The sequence below is a fragment of the Neoarius graeffei genome, chromosome 13, assembly GCF_027579695.1.
Source record: "Neoarius graeffei isolate fNeoGra1 chromosome 13, fNeoGra1.pri, whole genome shotgun sequence".
Classification (NCBI taxonomy): Eukaryota; Metazoa; Chordata; class Actinopteri; order Siluriformes; family Ariidae; genus Neoarius; species Neoarius graeffei.
Genome location: NC_083581.1, coordinates 52,029,682 through 52,047,795, shown reverse-complemented (window position 1 = coordinate 52,047,795; position 18,114 = coordinate 52,029,682). Strand labels below are relative to the sequence as shown.

General features: G+C 42.0%; 1 protein-coding gene across 2 annotated transcripts in view; it reads left to right on the top strand.

The window, feature by feature from the left end:
- The window catches only part of ccm2l (CCM2 like scaffold protein), a 28,965-nt gene extending 12,024 nt beyond the window's left edge, over window positions 1-16,941 (top strand). For both annotated transcript variants that reach the window (XM_060938013.1, XM_060938012.1), the window contains exons 6-10: window positions 867-996; window positions 5,310-5,373; window positions 5,757-5,916; window positions 7,744-7,882; window positions 16,124-16,941. In XM_060938013.1, the coding sequence (XP_060793996.1) occupies window positions 867-996; window positions 5,310-5,373; window positions 5,757-5,916; window positions 7,744-7,882; window positions 16,124-16,386 (756 nt within the window). In that variant the 3' untranslated portion in view covers window positions 16,387-16,941. The remainder of the gene's footprint in view (window positions 1-866; window positions 997-5,309; window positions 5,374-5,756; window positions 5,917-7,743; window positions 7,883-16,123) is intronic.
- Window positions 16,942-18,114: the final 1,173 nt, after the last annotated feature.

Here is an 18,114-nt window from a genome sequence, read left to right as displayed (position 1 = left end):
CAGAGACAAACAACAATTCACACCTACGGTCAATTTAGAGCCACCAATTAACCTAACCTGCATATCTTTGGACTGTGGAGGAAATTGGAGCACCCAAAGGAAACCCATGTAGACATGGGGAGAACATACAAACTCCACACAGAAAGGCCCTCGTCGGCCACTGGGCTCGAATCCAGGACCTTCTTGCTGTGAGGCAACAGTGCTAACCACTACACCACTCTGCCACCCTTGATCGAGCTATCTATCTATTTATTTCTTTATTTATAAATCTGGTTCAAAACGCAAACAGCTGGATGGATGGACAGACTAGTGAAAAGACAGTTGTGTAGTAGTTAAGATAAATGGTTAGAGAGTTGAACAGACCAACCCCTTTCCTAAAAGTAGCTCATATCAATATTTTCCAGAACAAATCAATATTACTGACCTTTAAAATGCCCATCATTTCATGTCTAGATCAGCCATATTTATACAGAAATATTGTAATGCGGGTTGAATAATGATGGGTAGGAGCAGCCATTCCCTCTCTAATGACTTTCTTGTGCTCTGCAGTAAGTATTGATGTGTAGAGTTGTGACAGCAAGCGTATTATGAGCAGCTCACTCAGAGTGAAGTCTTTCTGTAGTGTAATGCAGAGACTTATAACAGTGTCCTGTGTCAAGGATCTAAGTGTACAAGATGAAACAGTGTGGTCAATATAAAGGATATTGTGTTGTCCTGGATCTCAGTTTGACTGTGCAGGTGAGTAAACTGTGTACATGTCTCTGTTTATGTGTTGTAGAGCGTGTGCTTGTTTAGCTGCGTCTCCCACTGACGTTCTCACATTATTGTTTCCTTTTTTGTCTACAAATATAACCACAAACACACAGGATGCTGCAGAGGAGTACTGTGCTCTCATCTGTCAGATGTTTCAAATCATCTATGGACACCAGACCATTGAGTGTGTGGACAGGGCAGGGTATCACTACACCATGCCTGACCGTTATTGGCTACAGAGAAGTGAGTGACAAAAACATAGCACATCCTGTCAACTTACAGTTTTGTCTTTTATCACACAAAGATCAGAGACAAAACACTATATTAGGTGTTGGATATGCCATTGTGGGGTGAAGCTGGTGTGCTGTTCTGTTTCTTGCTCCAGTACATATCACTACAAACAGTGAAACAGACAGGCCATGAAACAAATGGGTAATATTTCAAGATACAAAGTAGTAGATTCTGATTTACGAGATCAGACTAAGTGAACATCCATCCATCATCTGTAGCCGCTTATCCTGTCCTACAGGGTCGCGGGCAAGCTGGAGCCTATCCCAGCTGACTATGGGCGAGAGGCGGGGTACACCCTGGACAAGTCGCCAGGTCATCGCAGGTCTGACACAGAGACAAACAAACATTCACACTTACGGTCAATTTCGAGCCACCAATTAGCCTAACCTGCATGTCTTTGGATGAAACCAGAGCACCTGGAGGAAACCCACGCAGACAGCATGAAAACTCCACACAGAAAGGCCCTCGTCGGCCGCTGGGCTCAAACCCAGGACCTTCTTGCTGTGAGGCGACAGTGCTAACCACCACACCACCGTCCCGCCACTAAGTGAACAGTGTCTCCTAAATGATACTGGTGGCAAGATGGAGAATACTGAGGGACACATTATAAAATGACTTCCAAGTTTGTTTTCCCCCCCCAATGGTGCATATGGAAGACATGGGGAAACCATGGCTTAATGGTTAGAGGTGCAGCTTTGGGACCAGAAGGTTGCTGGTTCAGTTCCCTGGACCAGCAGGAATGGTTGAAATGCCCTTGAGCACCTAACCTCCAACTGCTCCCTGGGCTGCTCCGGTTCCTATTGTATGTCACTCTGGATAGGAGCGTCTGCTAAATCCATCAGAACGAAGGGTGGAGCCTTTGAACAGGGTAGCAATTCTGTTCAAAGCTGATTATTATGCATTTAAGAGTATTTAAATAAGATTGCTGCACACGTTGTTCCAGGATAAAATCCTTCTGCTCTGCAGCCATCTTGGCAACTTCCCCATCTAGTTTTGCATCATACAATACCAGGCTTCTACCTACTTCGATGGTGAAAGTTCCATAGTTCCATATGCCAGAAACTGATTCACAAGATGATCTTTTATACACAGATGCTTGGCTCAAATAACACATTAAAGACACATTTTTCAGGGTGCACTGGCTACTCGGTCATCAGGAACACCTGATATGCAACATATTTTCTGGTAACCTCTTAAACAAAATGGTGATTAGCTCTTTTTACCAAAGTGGTGGGACTTACTAATTACAGCTTTCATATAGAGCGGTTTTCCATTCATATTTTAAGCAGCATGCTGTCTCTACTTAAACTAACTCTGGCCGTGGTTTGATATCAGAAAGTCTCTGTGCGCGTGAAAACCCTTTTTGTTTTGTTAGCATCAGATTTGTAAGCACGCAGCAAACATCCAACCATCCATTATCTGTAGCCACTTATCCTGTTCTACAGAGTCGCAGGCAAGCTGGAGCCTATCCCAGCTGACTATGGGCGAGAGGCGGGGTACACCCTGGACAAGTCGCCAGGTTATCGCAGGGCTGACACATAGACACAAACAACCATTCACACTGAACACCTACGGTCAATTTAGAGCCACCAATTAGCCTAACCTGCCTGTCTTTGGGGGAAACCAGAGTACCCGGAGGAAACCCACGCAGACAGGGGGAGAACATGCAAACTCCACACAGGAAGGCCCTCGCCGGCCACTGGGCTCAAACCCAGGACCTTCTTGCTGTGAGGCGACAGTGCTAACCACTACACCACCCCCACAGAAAACATCCATTATCCGTAACTGCTTATCCTGTGCAGGGTCGCAGCTGACTATGGGTGAGAGGCAGGGTACACCCTGGACAAGTCACCAGATCATCACAGAGACAACCATTCACACCTGCAGTCAATTTAGAGCCACCAATTAGGACTTTTCTTTGGACTGTGGGGGAAACTGGATCACCCGGAGGAAACCCACACAAACACAGGGAGAACATGCAAACTCCACACAGAAAGGCCCATCGTCAGCCGCTGGGCTCAAACCCAGAACCTTCTTGCTGTGAGGCAACAGTGCTAACCACTACACCACCATGCCGCCCTTGCAGCAAACATATCATATGAAACCAACTTTACCACAGTAATATTAAGTGCTCCATTTCTGAAGGGGACCATTTCTGATTGTTTTACTTAGGCATTAATTACAGTATATAGCCTAAACTTTCTTGTTACTTAGACTAAATGTTAAATGTTCTACAGTAATTCTGTCTTCACCTGGTGGCAACAGTCTTCTGCAAATGTTATACCTGCTCTCCAGCTATATTAATTTGTGTACACAATTGCAGTTCCCAAAGCGCCTTTTAGGTTATTAATATTTCCCTATTTGTAATTTCCTTTCTAACGTTCCTCATAAGGGAATAATAGTCTTATTTTACAACCCTGATTCCAAAAAAGTTGGGACAAAGTACAAATTGTAAATAAAAACGGAATGCAATGATGTGGAAGTTTCAAAATTCCATATTTTATTCAGAATAGAACATAGATGACATATCAAATGTTTAAACTGAGAAAATGTATCATTTAAAGAGAAAAATTAGGTGATTTTAAATTTCATGACAACAACACATCTCAAAAAAGTTGGGACAAGGCCATGTTTACCACTGTGAGACATCCCCTTTTCTCTTTACAACAGTCTGTAAACGTCTGGGGACTGAGGAGACAAGTTGCTCAAGTTTAGGGATAGGAAGGTTAACCCATTCTTGTCTAATGTAGGATTCTAGTTGCTCAACTGTCTTAGGTCTTTTTTGTCGTATCTTCCGTTTTATGATGCGCCAAATGTTTTCTATGGGTGAAAGATCTGGACTGCAGACTGGCCAGTTCAGTACCCGGACCCTTCTTCTATGCAGCCATGATGCTGTAATTGATGCAGTATGTGGTTTGGCATTATCATGTTAGAAAATGCAAGGTCTTCCCTGAAAGAGACGTCGTCTGGATGGGAGCATATGTTGCTCTAGAACCTGGATATACCTTTCAGCATTGATGGTGTCTTTCCAGATGTGTAAGCTGCCCATGCCACATGCATTAATGCAACCCCATACCATCAGAGATGCAGGCTTCTGAACTGAGCGCTGATAACAACTTGGGTCGTCCTTCTCCTCTTTAGTCCGAATGACACGGCGTCCCTGATTTCCATAAAGAACTTCAAATTTTGATTCGTCTGACCACAGAACAGTTTTCCACTTTGCCACAGTCCATTTTAAATGAGCCTTGGCCCAGAGAAGATGTCTGCGCTTCTGGATCATGTTTAGAAACGGCTTCTTCTTTGAACTATAGAGTTTTAGCTGGCAACGGCGGATGGCACGGTGAATTGTGTTCATAGATAATGTTCTCTGGAAATATTCCTGAGCCCATTTTGTGATTTCCAATACAGAAGCATGCCTGTATGTGACGCAGTGCCATCTAAGGGCCCGAAGATCACAGGTACCCAGTATGGTTTTCCGGCCTTGACCCTTACGCACAGAGATTCTTCCAGATTCTCTGAATCTTTTGATGATATTATGCACTGTAGATGATGATATGTTCAAACTCTTTGCAATTTTACACTGTCGAACTCCTTTCTGATATTGCTCCACTATTTATCAGCGCAGAATTAGGGGGATTGGTGATCCTCTTCCCATCTTTACTTCTGAGAGCCGCTGCCACTCCAAAATGCTCTTTTTATACCCAGTCATGTTAATGACCTATTGGCAATTGACCTAATGAGTTGCAATTTGGTCCTCCAGCTGTTCCTTTTTTGTACCTTTAACTTTTCCAGCCTCTTATTGCCCCGTCCCAACTTTTTTGAGATGTGTTGCTGTCATGAAATTTCAAATGAGCCAATATTTGGCATGAAATTTCAAAATGTCTCACTTTCGACATTTGATATGTTGTCTATGTTCTACTGTGAATACAATATCAGTTTTTGAGATTTGTAAATTATTGCATTCCGTTTTTATTTACAATTTGTACTTTGTCCCAACTTTTTTGGAATTGGGGTTGTACCTTACATCTATTGCAGGTGCAAAATTAATACATTTTCTTTGACACTGCATCTTTAGGTAGACATATTCCTGTTTCATGACCTGGGATTTTGGGATTGGCTCCAGGTTTGCCCTGATCCTGACCAGAATAAAACAGTTATTGAGATTAATTAATTAATTAATTAATGACACAGTCTGTCATAGACTGTCCTGTTAGAAAATCTGATTGTAGTGTTACCCTGATCATTCCTCTTTTTTTGATTCCAAGGTGACAGCTGTCTGACAGATATGACATATAGCTATGACACGGACTTCAGCTGCTGCAGCTCATAGTGAGTAACTGGTGCACCGGGACCTCATGCCTGTGTGTTTGTACACATTATTTGTATTGTCTTGTCCAAAAACCAGATGGAGGAAAAGAAGAAAATTGCAACATGAGAGCACTTTTACAGATGGAGAGAATTTCTGTCCTATTTGCCCGAGCTAAAGCCTCTGTACAGTATTTAGTTGCTCCAATGATAAATAGGAAAACCAATGATAAAGTAAGACAACAATGTGTGTTTATATGTGTGGGATATACACTGGAGTATATAAACATGTTAACGTGTCTCCATGCATGTAGACTAGACACAAACTATAACAGTACCCTTGTGTATTGGTCTGATTAGATCCCTTGATATTTTTCACCTTCGCTTGCATTGTGTTTTTTCCACAGTGATGGCTCTCAGTATGCCTTTGAACCATACTACAGTGAGAACTACAGTGAGAATTCATCTCTTTCCTATCAGGACTCGCATCGGAGCCTGGCGTCCATACACAGTGACTCGGAACCCAGTAATGCAAGCCTGCAGCTAATGCAAGAGTACATGATTACGGTGAGACACTGTAATGAGTATGTAGACTAATGAGGAACACATGGATGTTTACTGTGAAGGACCTCACACACCTTTGCAATCTCTTGGACGTGCAAAAACTGTATCTCATCTCATCATCTCTAGCTGCTTTATCCTGTTCTACAGGGTCGCAGGCAAGCTGGAGCCTATCCCAGCTGACTACGGGCGAGAGGCGGGGTACACCCTGGACAAGTCGCCAGGGCTGACACATAGACACAGACAACCATTCACACTCACATTCACACCTACGCTCAATTTAGAGTCACCAGTTAACCTAACCTGCATGTCTTTGGACTGTGGGGGAAACCGGAGCACCCGGAGGAAACCCACGCGGACACGGGGAGAACATGCAAACTCTGCACAGAAAGGCCCTCGCCAGCCACGGGGCTCGAACTCAGAACCTTCTTGCTGTGAGGCGACAGCGCTAACCACTACACCACCGTGCCGCCTATTATATGCATTTATAATTTAATCAACTTCTTTATTTTTATTACATACTAATATTTAATTGCTATTTACAGTATGTACTACTCATTTTGAACTGTACTGTTTGGCTGAAGTAATGATGCCATTATCCTCACGTAATCAATAAAAAGTTTCTGAGGACACATGGTCATGACCAGTGGTGAACTGTTACTAGTAGAGTTGGGACTTCAGACACACCAAAAAAAAAAAAAAAGCAATAGGGCAAAGGATTTTGCAAGGGATTAGTGGCAGGGTGCCAGGTAGCTCTGTCGTGTGTAGTTGTCGATGTTGATTTTAAAAGTAACTAAGTAAATTACACAGGGAAAGAATACTTAAGTATGAGTGAAAAATACTGTAGCAAGTGTGTGTGGAAAAAGAGTTTGGAGACAGAAATCTTAGTTTCTCGGTCGTTAGCCTATGCTACTTGCTCTCGATAGCACTGGCTTGACCACTTTTTTGGCATTCATTAACACTACTGATGGACGCTACACCGGCTGGAAGGTGACTTCACTGCCATGCTAATGGCGTCGATTCACGGCTAATCTCACGTTGGCCTTCAAGAAGGCATAGGGCAATCAATTTTTGGTCCCTTCGCACTATAAATCAAAATCTGATTGGTTAATTAATCTGTCACTTCCTACATAAACATACACTGCCATGGCCTTCTGTCCCGGCAATGAAGTCCTAACCAATGAGTGAGCCAGCTCTAAACTCTTCTCAGCCTAGAGACGACAAAAAAAAAAAAAAACCTCACTGTATAACTCTATTTTAATGTTTTCAGGACAGTAACCCTTTCATTTCTGAAGCAAATTTGATAGAAAATGAGGCCAAATTAGAAGAGAATAGTTGTAATGAAATTATTAAAGAATGAAAGCAATTAAACAATGACAGAAATTAAATATCACATTTGAAACGCTGATATGTTTGGGCCTCTGAAGGCCAAGAAGGCCCTGACGGTTCCCCTCGGGTCATGACTAATACTTTCCTTGAGGGATCAAATTAATTTGATTCAAATGCTTTAAATGTGTAAGAAATACCATAGAAATATTATCGAAATACATACATGGTACATCGTCAGCTACCAACCTGAAAGTACAATCTGCTTTATGCTGAATATTTATGGATACCAATAGTAGGCTACACATCACATAACCAGTACAGTATGTGTGTTTCTCCAAAAAAGTTGTTGTCCATGTTGTGTGTCAGTGCCACAAATGTATTAGCTATCTAAGATAAAGACTATCTATGACAAAGTCTCTTTTCTGTGAGCTATATTGCCTTCAATTTGAACTTCATGGTAGTGTTGCAGTCCTTACATGTGCGCTGTGTTTTTGTTGTGCCCAGCTACGCAATAAGCTGTCTCCCCAGGAGATTCAGCAGTTTGCTGTGTTGCTGAGGGAGTACCGTGTGGGCGCTCCCATAGACCAGTTCTGCTCTGACCTGCTCCAGCTCTATGGAGACTCGCGCAAGTTCCTCCTGCTCGGTGAGTAAAGCAAACAGCCATCTGACACATTTAATGACAATACAGATTTGTTCATATTTCTTTGAAACTTCATTAGCAGGTCAAAACTGATGTCCAGCTTGGGGTTTCTGAGTAATTGATACTACCAGGGGCAGCTGGTATATGGGTTAGCAGGGATAAGCCCCACACCGTTTTTCAAAGAGGAAACGACATCAATACAAGTTTCGTTGTTTGGCATCCACACCAGATTATTTGCCATTAAAGGTACAGTGGTGCTTGAAAGTTTGTGAACCCTTTAGAATTTTCTATATTTCTGCATAAATATGACCTAAAACATCATCAGATTTTCACACAAGTCCTAAAAGTAGATAAAGAGAACCCAGTTAAACAAATGAGACAAAAATATTATACTTGGTCATTTATTTATTGAGGAAAATGATCCAATATTACATATCTGTGAGTGGCAAAAGTATGTGAACCTCTAGGATTAGCAGTTAATTTGAAGATGAAATTAGAGTCAGGTGTTTTCAATCAATGGGATGACAATCAGGTGTGAGTGGGCACCCTGTTTTATTTAAAGAACAGGAATCTATAAAAGTCTGATCTTCACAACACATGTTTGTGGGAGTGTATCATGGCACGAACAAAGGAGATTTCTGAGGACCTCAGAAAAAGCGTTGTTGATGCTCGTCAGGCTGGAAAAGGTTACAAAACCATCTCTAAGCCCATGTTTACATTAGACCGTATCAGCAGATCATCAGATTAACGTTTTTAAAACGATTAGTGTGCACACAGCAACACCAATACACGATTTGCGTGCACACAACAATACCAATACACGGATACGCTCGGCTCCGCAGGCATCCTGCGCTCCAAATCACTCCGCCCTGAACAGCGAGTGCCCTCTGGAGGGTGCGCACTCCGGCCCTGCGCAGCTCACAGAGCGCGCGAGTGAAGCACACTAGCAGTGTTTTCGGGACTGAGCCGCTGTGTGTGTGATCCCAGCGCATATCACTTACCACTTGCAAGTGGAAGGACGGCAAGCCTAAAGACAATCATAACTACACAATGGGCAGTATTTGCATCAGTATTTGTAGTATTTTCATACTTTTATACTCTTTAATGAAAGGTGATACAAGGCGGAAGTCCGCGCCGTTTTTCAGCAGTCGCCTCACATGACCAACGCCAGCGAATCAGGAAGGTGGATGTCACAGTGACGTTGTCCAATGAGACGCCAGCTAGAGCTCAGCACAGCGTATCCGCGTATTCTGAATGTTTACACAGCACCGGAGCTGACACGATCTGGATTGAATACGTGGACGCTGGCGGATTCCCGTTTCCCGGCGTTTCCAGGCGGTTTAATGTAAACGGACAGTGCATCCGCGAAGAAAACGAGACAGATACGGTCTAATGTAAACGTAGCCTAAAGAGTTTGGACTCCACCAATCCACAGTCAGACAGATTGTGTACAAATGGAGGAAATTCAAGACCATTGTTATCCTCCCCAGGAGTGGTCGACCAACAAAGATCACTCCAAGAGCAAGGCGTGTAATAGTCGGCGAGGTCACAAACAGGATAACTTCTAAGCAGCCGAAGGCCTCTCTCACATTGGCTAATGTTAATGTTCATGAGTCCACCATCAGGAGAACACTGAACAACAATGGTGTGCATGGCAGGGTTGCAAGGAGAAAGCCACTGCTCTCCAAAAAGAACATTGCTGCTCATCTGCAGTTTGCTAAAGATCACATGGACAAGCCAGAAGGCTATTGGAAAAATTTTTGTGGACGGATGAGACCAAAATAGAACTTTCTGGTTTAAATGAGAAGCATTATGTTTGGAGAAAGGAAAAATACTGCATTCCAGCATAAGAACCTTATCCCATCTGTGAAACATGATGGTGGTAGTATCATGGTTTGGGCCTGTTTTACTGCATCTGGGCCAGGACGGCTTGCCATCATTGATGGAACAATGAATTCTGAATTATACCAGCGAATTCTAAAGGAAAATGTCAGGACATCTGTCCATGAACTGAATCTCAAGAGAAGGTGGGTCATGTAGCAAGACAATGACCCTAAGCACACAAGTCGTTCTACCAAAGAATGGTTAAAGAAGAATAAAGTTAATGTTTTGGAATGGCCAAGTCAAAGTCCTGACCTTAATCCGATTGAAATGTTGTGGAAGTACCTGAAGCGAGCAGTTCATGTGAGGAAACCCACCAACATCCCAGAGTTGAAGCTGTTCTGTACGGAGGAACGGGCTAAAATTCCTCCAAGCCGGTGTGCAGGACTGATCAACAGTTACTGCAAACGTTTAGTTGCAGTTATTGCTGCACAAGGGGCTCACACCAGATACTGAAAGCAAAGGTTCACATACTTTTGCCACTCACAGATATGTAATATTGGATCATTTTCCTCAAGAAATAAATGACCAAGTATAATATTTTTTTCTCATTGGTTTAACTGGGTTCTCTTTATCTACTTTTAGGACTTGTGTGAAAATCTGATGATGTTTTAGGTCATATTTATGCAGAAATATAGAAAATTCTAAAGGGTTCACAAACTTTCAAGCACCACTGTAGACTGCCTTTCAGATTTTTCAACTGTAGGTCATAAAAAGAATTTTCCCTGACACCCAATTATTTTTGTTTAGTGGACCCAAAGCTACTGAATTGGAATCACAGACCTCCAATTTTATTCGTTTTTTTTTTTAAGTATAACAATTAATGAATTTGTGGCCACATGGCCCTAAATTCTCCGCCATTTTTTCCTGCTTCACCATGACCCAATTCAAGATACCGTATTTTCTGGACTATAGAGCGCACCTGTATATAAGCCGCATCTGCTCTATTTAAAAAATAATAATAAAAAAAAGATATACAAGCCGCACCGGGCTATAAGCCGCAGATATCTATGTTGAAAAATTAGATATTTACTGCATGTACAGAACGATTTTGTACTGTAAATATACATGTATGTACCTGAACAGATTCTTTCCGAACAGTGCCTTTTAACACGGCAGCAACTTTGCTGATTAAAACGGAACAGAACCAAGAGAAAATAACCGGTATTTATTTACCTTCATTTCTCCTGTGTTTGAAACCACAAGTCACTTTAATCATCTTCGCTGTATTTGAAAATAATTACCAGTTAGTAATTTGTCGTGCGTGTTCTATCTGCTAAAGATCTGCTAATTCTTCTTTGCATTGATTTTTCGTCTATCTTATTTTTGATTCTACTTCCGGTTAGTGCGCCCCTAGCGGTGGAAGAAAAATCCACAGAATAGCCGCACCTTTGTATAAGCCGCATGGTTCAAAACCTAGGAAAAAAGTAGCGGCTTATTGTCCAGAAAATACGTCATGCATCACATGGTGGGCTTTCCCCGTTTGCGCAAGGCATTGTGGGATACAAATTTGAAACAGGAGAGAAAAATGGAGGTGAGTGTACGAACGAAATGTGAAAGACCAACTACAGTAACAGAAAGCGAGAAGAAAAGACATTATGTTATGAAGGAAAGGAAACGCAGGACAAAACTAATAAATATTGGCGTCAGGTAAACCTGTAGATGGCAGTAATGCAACACTGGATGCCAGCTGCTGTAAAACCCAAAAGAAGAAGAAGGTAAACCTGCGCATGCACACACGGACTTCCTCTGTCTGCTTGACTGTGTGAAGCGAGCAATTTCATGCACATTATTTGCGAGGGAATCCCCTCAAATTAAATAACTTCCCAGCCACAGAATGGCCTGATTATTTTGTGAGATATTACAGAAATAAACATACATCACAGTGACCAAATTTCAGAGGAAACTAAATTTCACCGATTTTTATGAAATCGAAAGGCCGTCTAGCTTTAACCAATCTCTTATTTTGCACTTTTGTGAAACCAAACCATGCCCAACAGCACCACCAATTGTTGTAATAATATATATATATATATATATATATATATATATATATATATATATATACACACACACACATACATACAGACTGCTATGAAGAAGAGAGGTTGGCACTGATTTCTTTCTCGACCAGACTGTAGGTTCATGCAGTGAGAGCTATGTCAAGTGATTACCCAAGAATGAAACACTCCCTAGATTTAATCTCCATTTGGACAGACCTTTTTCAGCCAGCTTCACTTCGGTTATATCATCAGTGCTGATTAAGACGACACGTGAAATACGGTCTTGGATGTAATAACAGCAAGAGAGGTGGATTATTTACTTTTCTATTTACTTCTCTTGTCATCACCCCCCCCCCAAAAAAAAAGCCATTAGAGTAGAAACAAAAAAGTAGATTAACTGAGCACACATTGTTCAAAGTACAAATGACTCAAAATGATAGATGACATCACAGTTTAGTTGTTGTTGCTGTTGGTCATAGTGGTGGTGGTGATTGTGGGTTGGTTGGTTTTAACAAAAGTGTACAAATAAAGTGTAGGCGAGTGGCCTAGTGGTTAGCGTGTTCGCCTCTCGAGTGGGAGATTGCGAGTTCTACTCACGGTTGGGTCATACCAAAGCCCATCATAAAAATGGTGCCTACTGGCAAGGCACGCTGCAATACAAACGCAAGTGGGGAGTCAAACTCTTGTGGTTACCAGAGGACTAGCCCCCCACTGTAACCCTAGCTATGTAATATAGGCGAGAGGCTAAAGGCTACGAAATGGAGATCAGTGCCACCAAACGCGCCATGAATGGTGCGGGAAGGACTTTGACTTGACTTTTGTACAAACAAAACTTTTATGTTTACCATATTTTGTATTCAGAGAAAACACTCCATGAACCCATTAAGGCATTACAAACTTAAAACAGCTACCTCTCTGTTACACATTATTAAAGGCTTAAGGGTGTGTAATATTTTACCCCACACCATTCTTATTATTCTGTTAGGATGTTGCATTCAACTTACCTCAAAAGTGGGAAGTCCAAATTTGGAATTTTCAACTTGTGAGCACTTGAGCTACAAAGTAGGAGAAAAACCATGATTGACAAACTCCATGTTTGTCTTTTATATAGAGGATTTCGACGTGACGTCACAGGTGACATGACGCCCCCGTGTCCGCCATTTTGAAGGTCAAGCTAGCTAATGTCAACAACAGTAGCTGGTATGTTACTGTAGCAATGTGTACGTTCAGTCATTTGGATGATTGTTAAAACCTTTCAGTTTCAAGTTTTTCCTTTACTGTATTTACTAGTTTACTGAGCTAGCGCGCTCAGGCAGGCTGGGAGCGAGCGCGCTAGCTCGGGCAGGCTGGGAGCGAGTGCGCTAGCTCAGTAAACTAGTAAATACAGTAAAGGAAAAACTTGAGACTGAAAGGTTTTAACAGTCATCCAAATGACTGAACGTAAACATTGCTACAGTAACATACCAGCTACTGTTGTTGACATTGGCTAGTGCTAACAGCTAGCTGCTAGTGCACTACTACAACTACACCGACCCTAATAATACAGTTCTTGGTCATTGCCTGGTAACAGCAAATTTATAACGGGCCATGTCTCAACAGACTAAGAAGTTATTTCAATGACATTTAATAACATTTTGTTTATCCTGAGGACCGAAAGTAAATGAAAATGTGAACAAACCTTAGCTGTAATAAGATGGCGACCACCGGCTCCAGGGACGACCCGCTGATGTAGGCATGTTACCCAGCCTGGTTTTTAACGACATAGGTATACAGATCATGTGGGCCGAAGTCAGGTAAAGACGAGGGCTTCGTGTACTTCCGTACGTCAGTGAACAATCCTGGTGGAAGCAGGTAAGCGTCGTTCTCTAAGCCTGCTAACCTCAATTTTTGCAAATACCTCTCCCTCTGCTCGCCCTGTAAATGCCCTACGTCGCTGGATAGTGAAGGTGTTTTCTGCATCTCGCTCCTTTTTCTTTTATGTTTTTTCCCTGGTATTTCCCACACGCCTGACTGCAGGTCAGGAAGATCACCCGCGCTGCAGCGCTGCAAAGCCAGAAAAAGATAGCCTGGTAACGTGTACGGATCACGTACACCAGCATCATTGATTTTCTGGTGATATCGCTTCTTACTCGCGTCATCTAGGCCGGATAAAATACTCGACAATGAGACTTCGTCATGATCAACAGTGTATCGCTACCGATAGTCGCCATATTTGTGACCGTCAAAATGGCGCCGGCTACTTGTTGACATGGCAACGGTCACGTGGGTCGAAAACCTCTATAGTCAGTGTTCTAGATTTAACAAGCAAATATGCCTTTATGTTGGTTGATCTAAAGCAAATACTTGTATATACAACATTATTCATTAAAAGGTAAGAAGTGCTACTTTATTTATTGTATTCCTTTGGTAGATATTAGATTTTTAGCTGGCCATCACTATCTTATATTTACACTGACATTTACGGCATTTGGCAGACGCCTTCATCCAGAGCGACTTCCATTTTATCACATTTATACAACTGAGAAATACTTTAAAACCAGTCGTCTGGGAAGAGATAAGACATTGTGGATTTAGAGAAATAAATTGCACATACTGTACAACTACACTGTCGTTAAACTGATGGGAGTGAGCTGTACACGAACCCAATTATGTAACTGACAAAGCCTTTACATCTGTCTGCTCACATCCTCATCAAACATAGCCCAGAACTATTCTGTGAACTAGTTAACTACACTGTATGTTTCCAGTGACATGAAGCAGAGCTAAGAAAATTGAGCAGCAGATATAGCAGTGTAAACACTTCAAAACAACCATTCACATACATTTCTTGGATACATTCCCATGTGGAAATACTCGAGTTAAAATGACTTAAATGTATCCATTTGTGTTTATTTCTGTTGGAATTGCCATAAACAAATCTGGGTTCCATGTACAAAGAGGAGGGGAGAGTGTTTTGATGCAGGTTTGTGTACTGGTTTATTGTGTATGACTAAGCCCTGGTCACGATATCTAATCTTTGTTGATCCCTAACTGCATTGCAGATCGTCCTCCATTTCCATGAAAAAGGCTAATTATGGAGTGAATGTTGTGCCAACAGGACAGATGGAGCCACACTTCAAAAAGAACTGGGGAGAATTCTGATGAACTATTTATGCAAACATCATATCTCTATATGTATAATATGCAAGATAATTCATAAACCTCAGAATATTTTAGAAGTTTATACAACTTGTGTCACAAGAACATAAAACAGAAATAGAAGCAAAACAGAAAACCATTCCTCTTATCATTGGAAGGCTGCAAGTTCAAACCCTGATGATGCCCCAGCCATCCATGGCTAATAGCCAAGGGAGCAAAATTAGCCTTGCGCTCTGGATGGAAAAGATGGCATACTCTCTCCCACTCTCTCCTCTGTCAGTTATAGCAACACTATCCATTCATAGGTGTCTGTGAGCTCATGTATGTGGAAGAGGGTAGATGGCGCTTTCATCTGAGTATGTTATGCTACCCTGTGATGCAACCTGACAAAGTCCTTCTCACGCCAAGTGGTGCATAGGGTGGCGCCAATCTCCATTTCAGTAGCCCTCGGCCTCTCGCCTATTACATAGCTAGGGTTACAGTGGGGGGCTAGTGCTCTGGTAACCACAAGAGTTTGCAGTAGTTAAAGAGATGCAGCCTGAGCAGTAGTTAAAAAAAATGTTTGAAGAGAGTATTGAAGTGAAAATGAATTGAAATTTTTCATTCGATTAAAACATCCATTTTGATACATTGGACTAATTTGGGGTGAAACGGTGGTGTAGTGGTTAGCACTGTCGCCTCACAGCAAGTAGGTCTTGGGTTCGAGCCCAGTGGCCGGCGAAGGCCTTTCTGTGCGGAGTTTGCATGTTCTCCCAGTGTCTGCGTGGGTTTCCTCCGGGTGCTCCGGTTTCCCCCACAGTCCAAAGACATGCAGGTTAGGCTAATTGGTGGCTCTAAATTGACCGTAGGTGCGAATGTAAGTGTGAATGGTTGTTTGTCTCTGTGTCAGCCCTGTGATAACCTGGCGACTTGTCCAGGGTGTACCTCGCCTCTCGCCCATAGTCAGCTGGGATAGGCTCCAGCTTGCCTGCGACCCTGTAAGACAGGATAAGCGGCTATAGATAATGGATGGACTAATTTGCATATCATACTTTTCAAGATGACCATTTTCAGCACACATTCTCATCTGCTCATTCCCGCTCTTCATAAAATCAAAATGGCATCAAGTATGTGAGGAACATTACAAAAATTACTACAATGTGTCCACATTCATCCATTACATTGTAGTAAGACATTATCACAAGTTGAGCTTTCTCTTTCTTCTGTGCCCATTCATGGCTAGGTATGCGTCCTTTCATTCCTGACCAGGATGTGGGAACTTTCGAGACATTCCTGGAAAGCATTGGCATTCGTGAGGGCGGGATTCTTACAGACAGCTTCGGGCGGATCAAGCGGAGTATGAGCAGCACGTCGGCCACGGCTGTGAGAGGCTATGAGGGATCATATGACTTCAACAGTAGGATGAGTGACATCACACACGACATTGAGGCCCTCGGATTTGAGGAGGGAGATGGAGACATTGAGGAAGAGGACTACTACCTCTGATTACAATCTGAACAGTATATAGGCTTACATTTAAGTCTTTACTAAGGATTAACTGATTAAAAGATTCGATTAGATTAGATCTTTGTCGTCATTGTGCGGAGAGCAAGAAAAATCTGTTTAGAAGTTCTTCATTAGTAAGCAGCAGTGAAAACACTGCAAATACTGTGGGTGAAGACTGCCGGGCCACTGCGTGCAACTGCACCGCCATCTTAATTCCCTGGATGAGGAACTGGAAAAAAAAGAGTTTTGATTTCCAACATTTTGTGTACTTTATGTAAAGATTTACAGTATGTTATAGGACATGGAAAGTTCTGGTCTTTTGAGGGGCCTCAGCAGAATGACTCATTCTGCCTCAGCACCTTCCTCAGGTGGGTTGAGGTGGTGGCTGAATGAACATCTATTTTTCTGTGGTATAGATACAGAATAAACAAAATGAATGACGTTTTCATTATCTTTTTAGGTATTCGATTAATGTTCTAACGTTCACATGAACTGGACATAAATCCCTTTTGCACATCGAATATGTGTACTTTGAATAAAGTATCTTATCCGTAAGTTTGTTAATGTTTCCTAGGTTTTGTGAAATAATTTCTAACCAATTATTAAAAGTATTTCAATCTAATTATTACACCACAATGCAAGTCTGTAATACCGAATAAGACGCTGTTTCACTAGAACTACGTATAGTTTTAAACATTATTGACATACCGTCATAGGCCAATATTTATTATGGGTTTCCCTTGTGGTTTTCAGGCTCTCAGGAACTACTTATATGACTTATTAGGAAGTTACAGTACATTCCAACATATTTAACATACAGTACCAGTCAAAAGTTTGTACACCCCTACTCATTCATAGGTTTTTCTGTACTTAGACTGTTTTCTACATTGTAGAACAATACTGAAGACATCAAAACTATGAAATAACATATGGAACATATATGGAATGATGTGGTAAACAAAATAGTGTTAAAAACATGTTTTATATTTTAGATTCTTCAAAGTAGCCAGCGTTTACCTTGACACTTTGCACACTATTGGCGTTATCTTAACCAGCTTCATGAGGTAGTCACCTGGAATGCTTTTCAATTAACAAAGTGCCTTGTCTAAAGTTAATTAGTGCAATTTATTCCCTTCTTAATGCGTTTGAGATCAAACAGTAAATAACAAACATACAGTAAATAGCCCTATTCCTCAACTGTAGTGATCCATTATGTCAAGAACCGTTCAACTAAGTAAAGAGAAACGACATCCATCATTACTTTGACATGAAGTGACTTAATTAATAAAAATAAAGATAAACCACTGAATCAGATGATGTGTCCAAACTTTTGACTGTAATTTAATTTTGTACTGGAACCAGCTGAGGTGGCTCGGGCATCTTTTTCGGATGCCTCCTGGACGCCTCCCTGGGGAGGTGTTCCAGGCATGTCCCCCCGGGAGGAGGCCCCGGGGAAGACCCAGGACACGCTGGAGGGACTATGTCTCTCGGCTGGCCTGGGAACGCCTCGGTGTTCTTCCCGAGGAGCTGTCCGAGGTGTCTGGGGAAAGGGAAGTTTGGGCTTCCATGCTTAGACTGCTGCCTCCGCGACCCGGTCCCGGATAAGCGGAAGAAGACGAGACGAGACGAGAATCTTTAATACAGTTAATTAACCTAAAACCTAATCTGATCCTGCATCTAACCCTAACCTTAATCTCAGTAATAAAAAGGAAACTGTTTGGCTCTTTT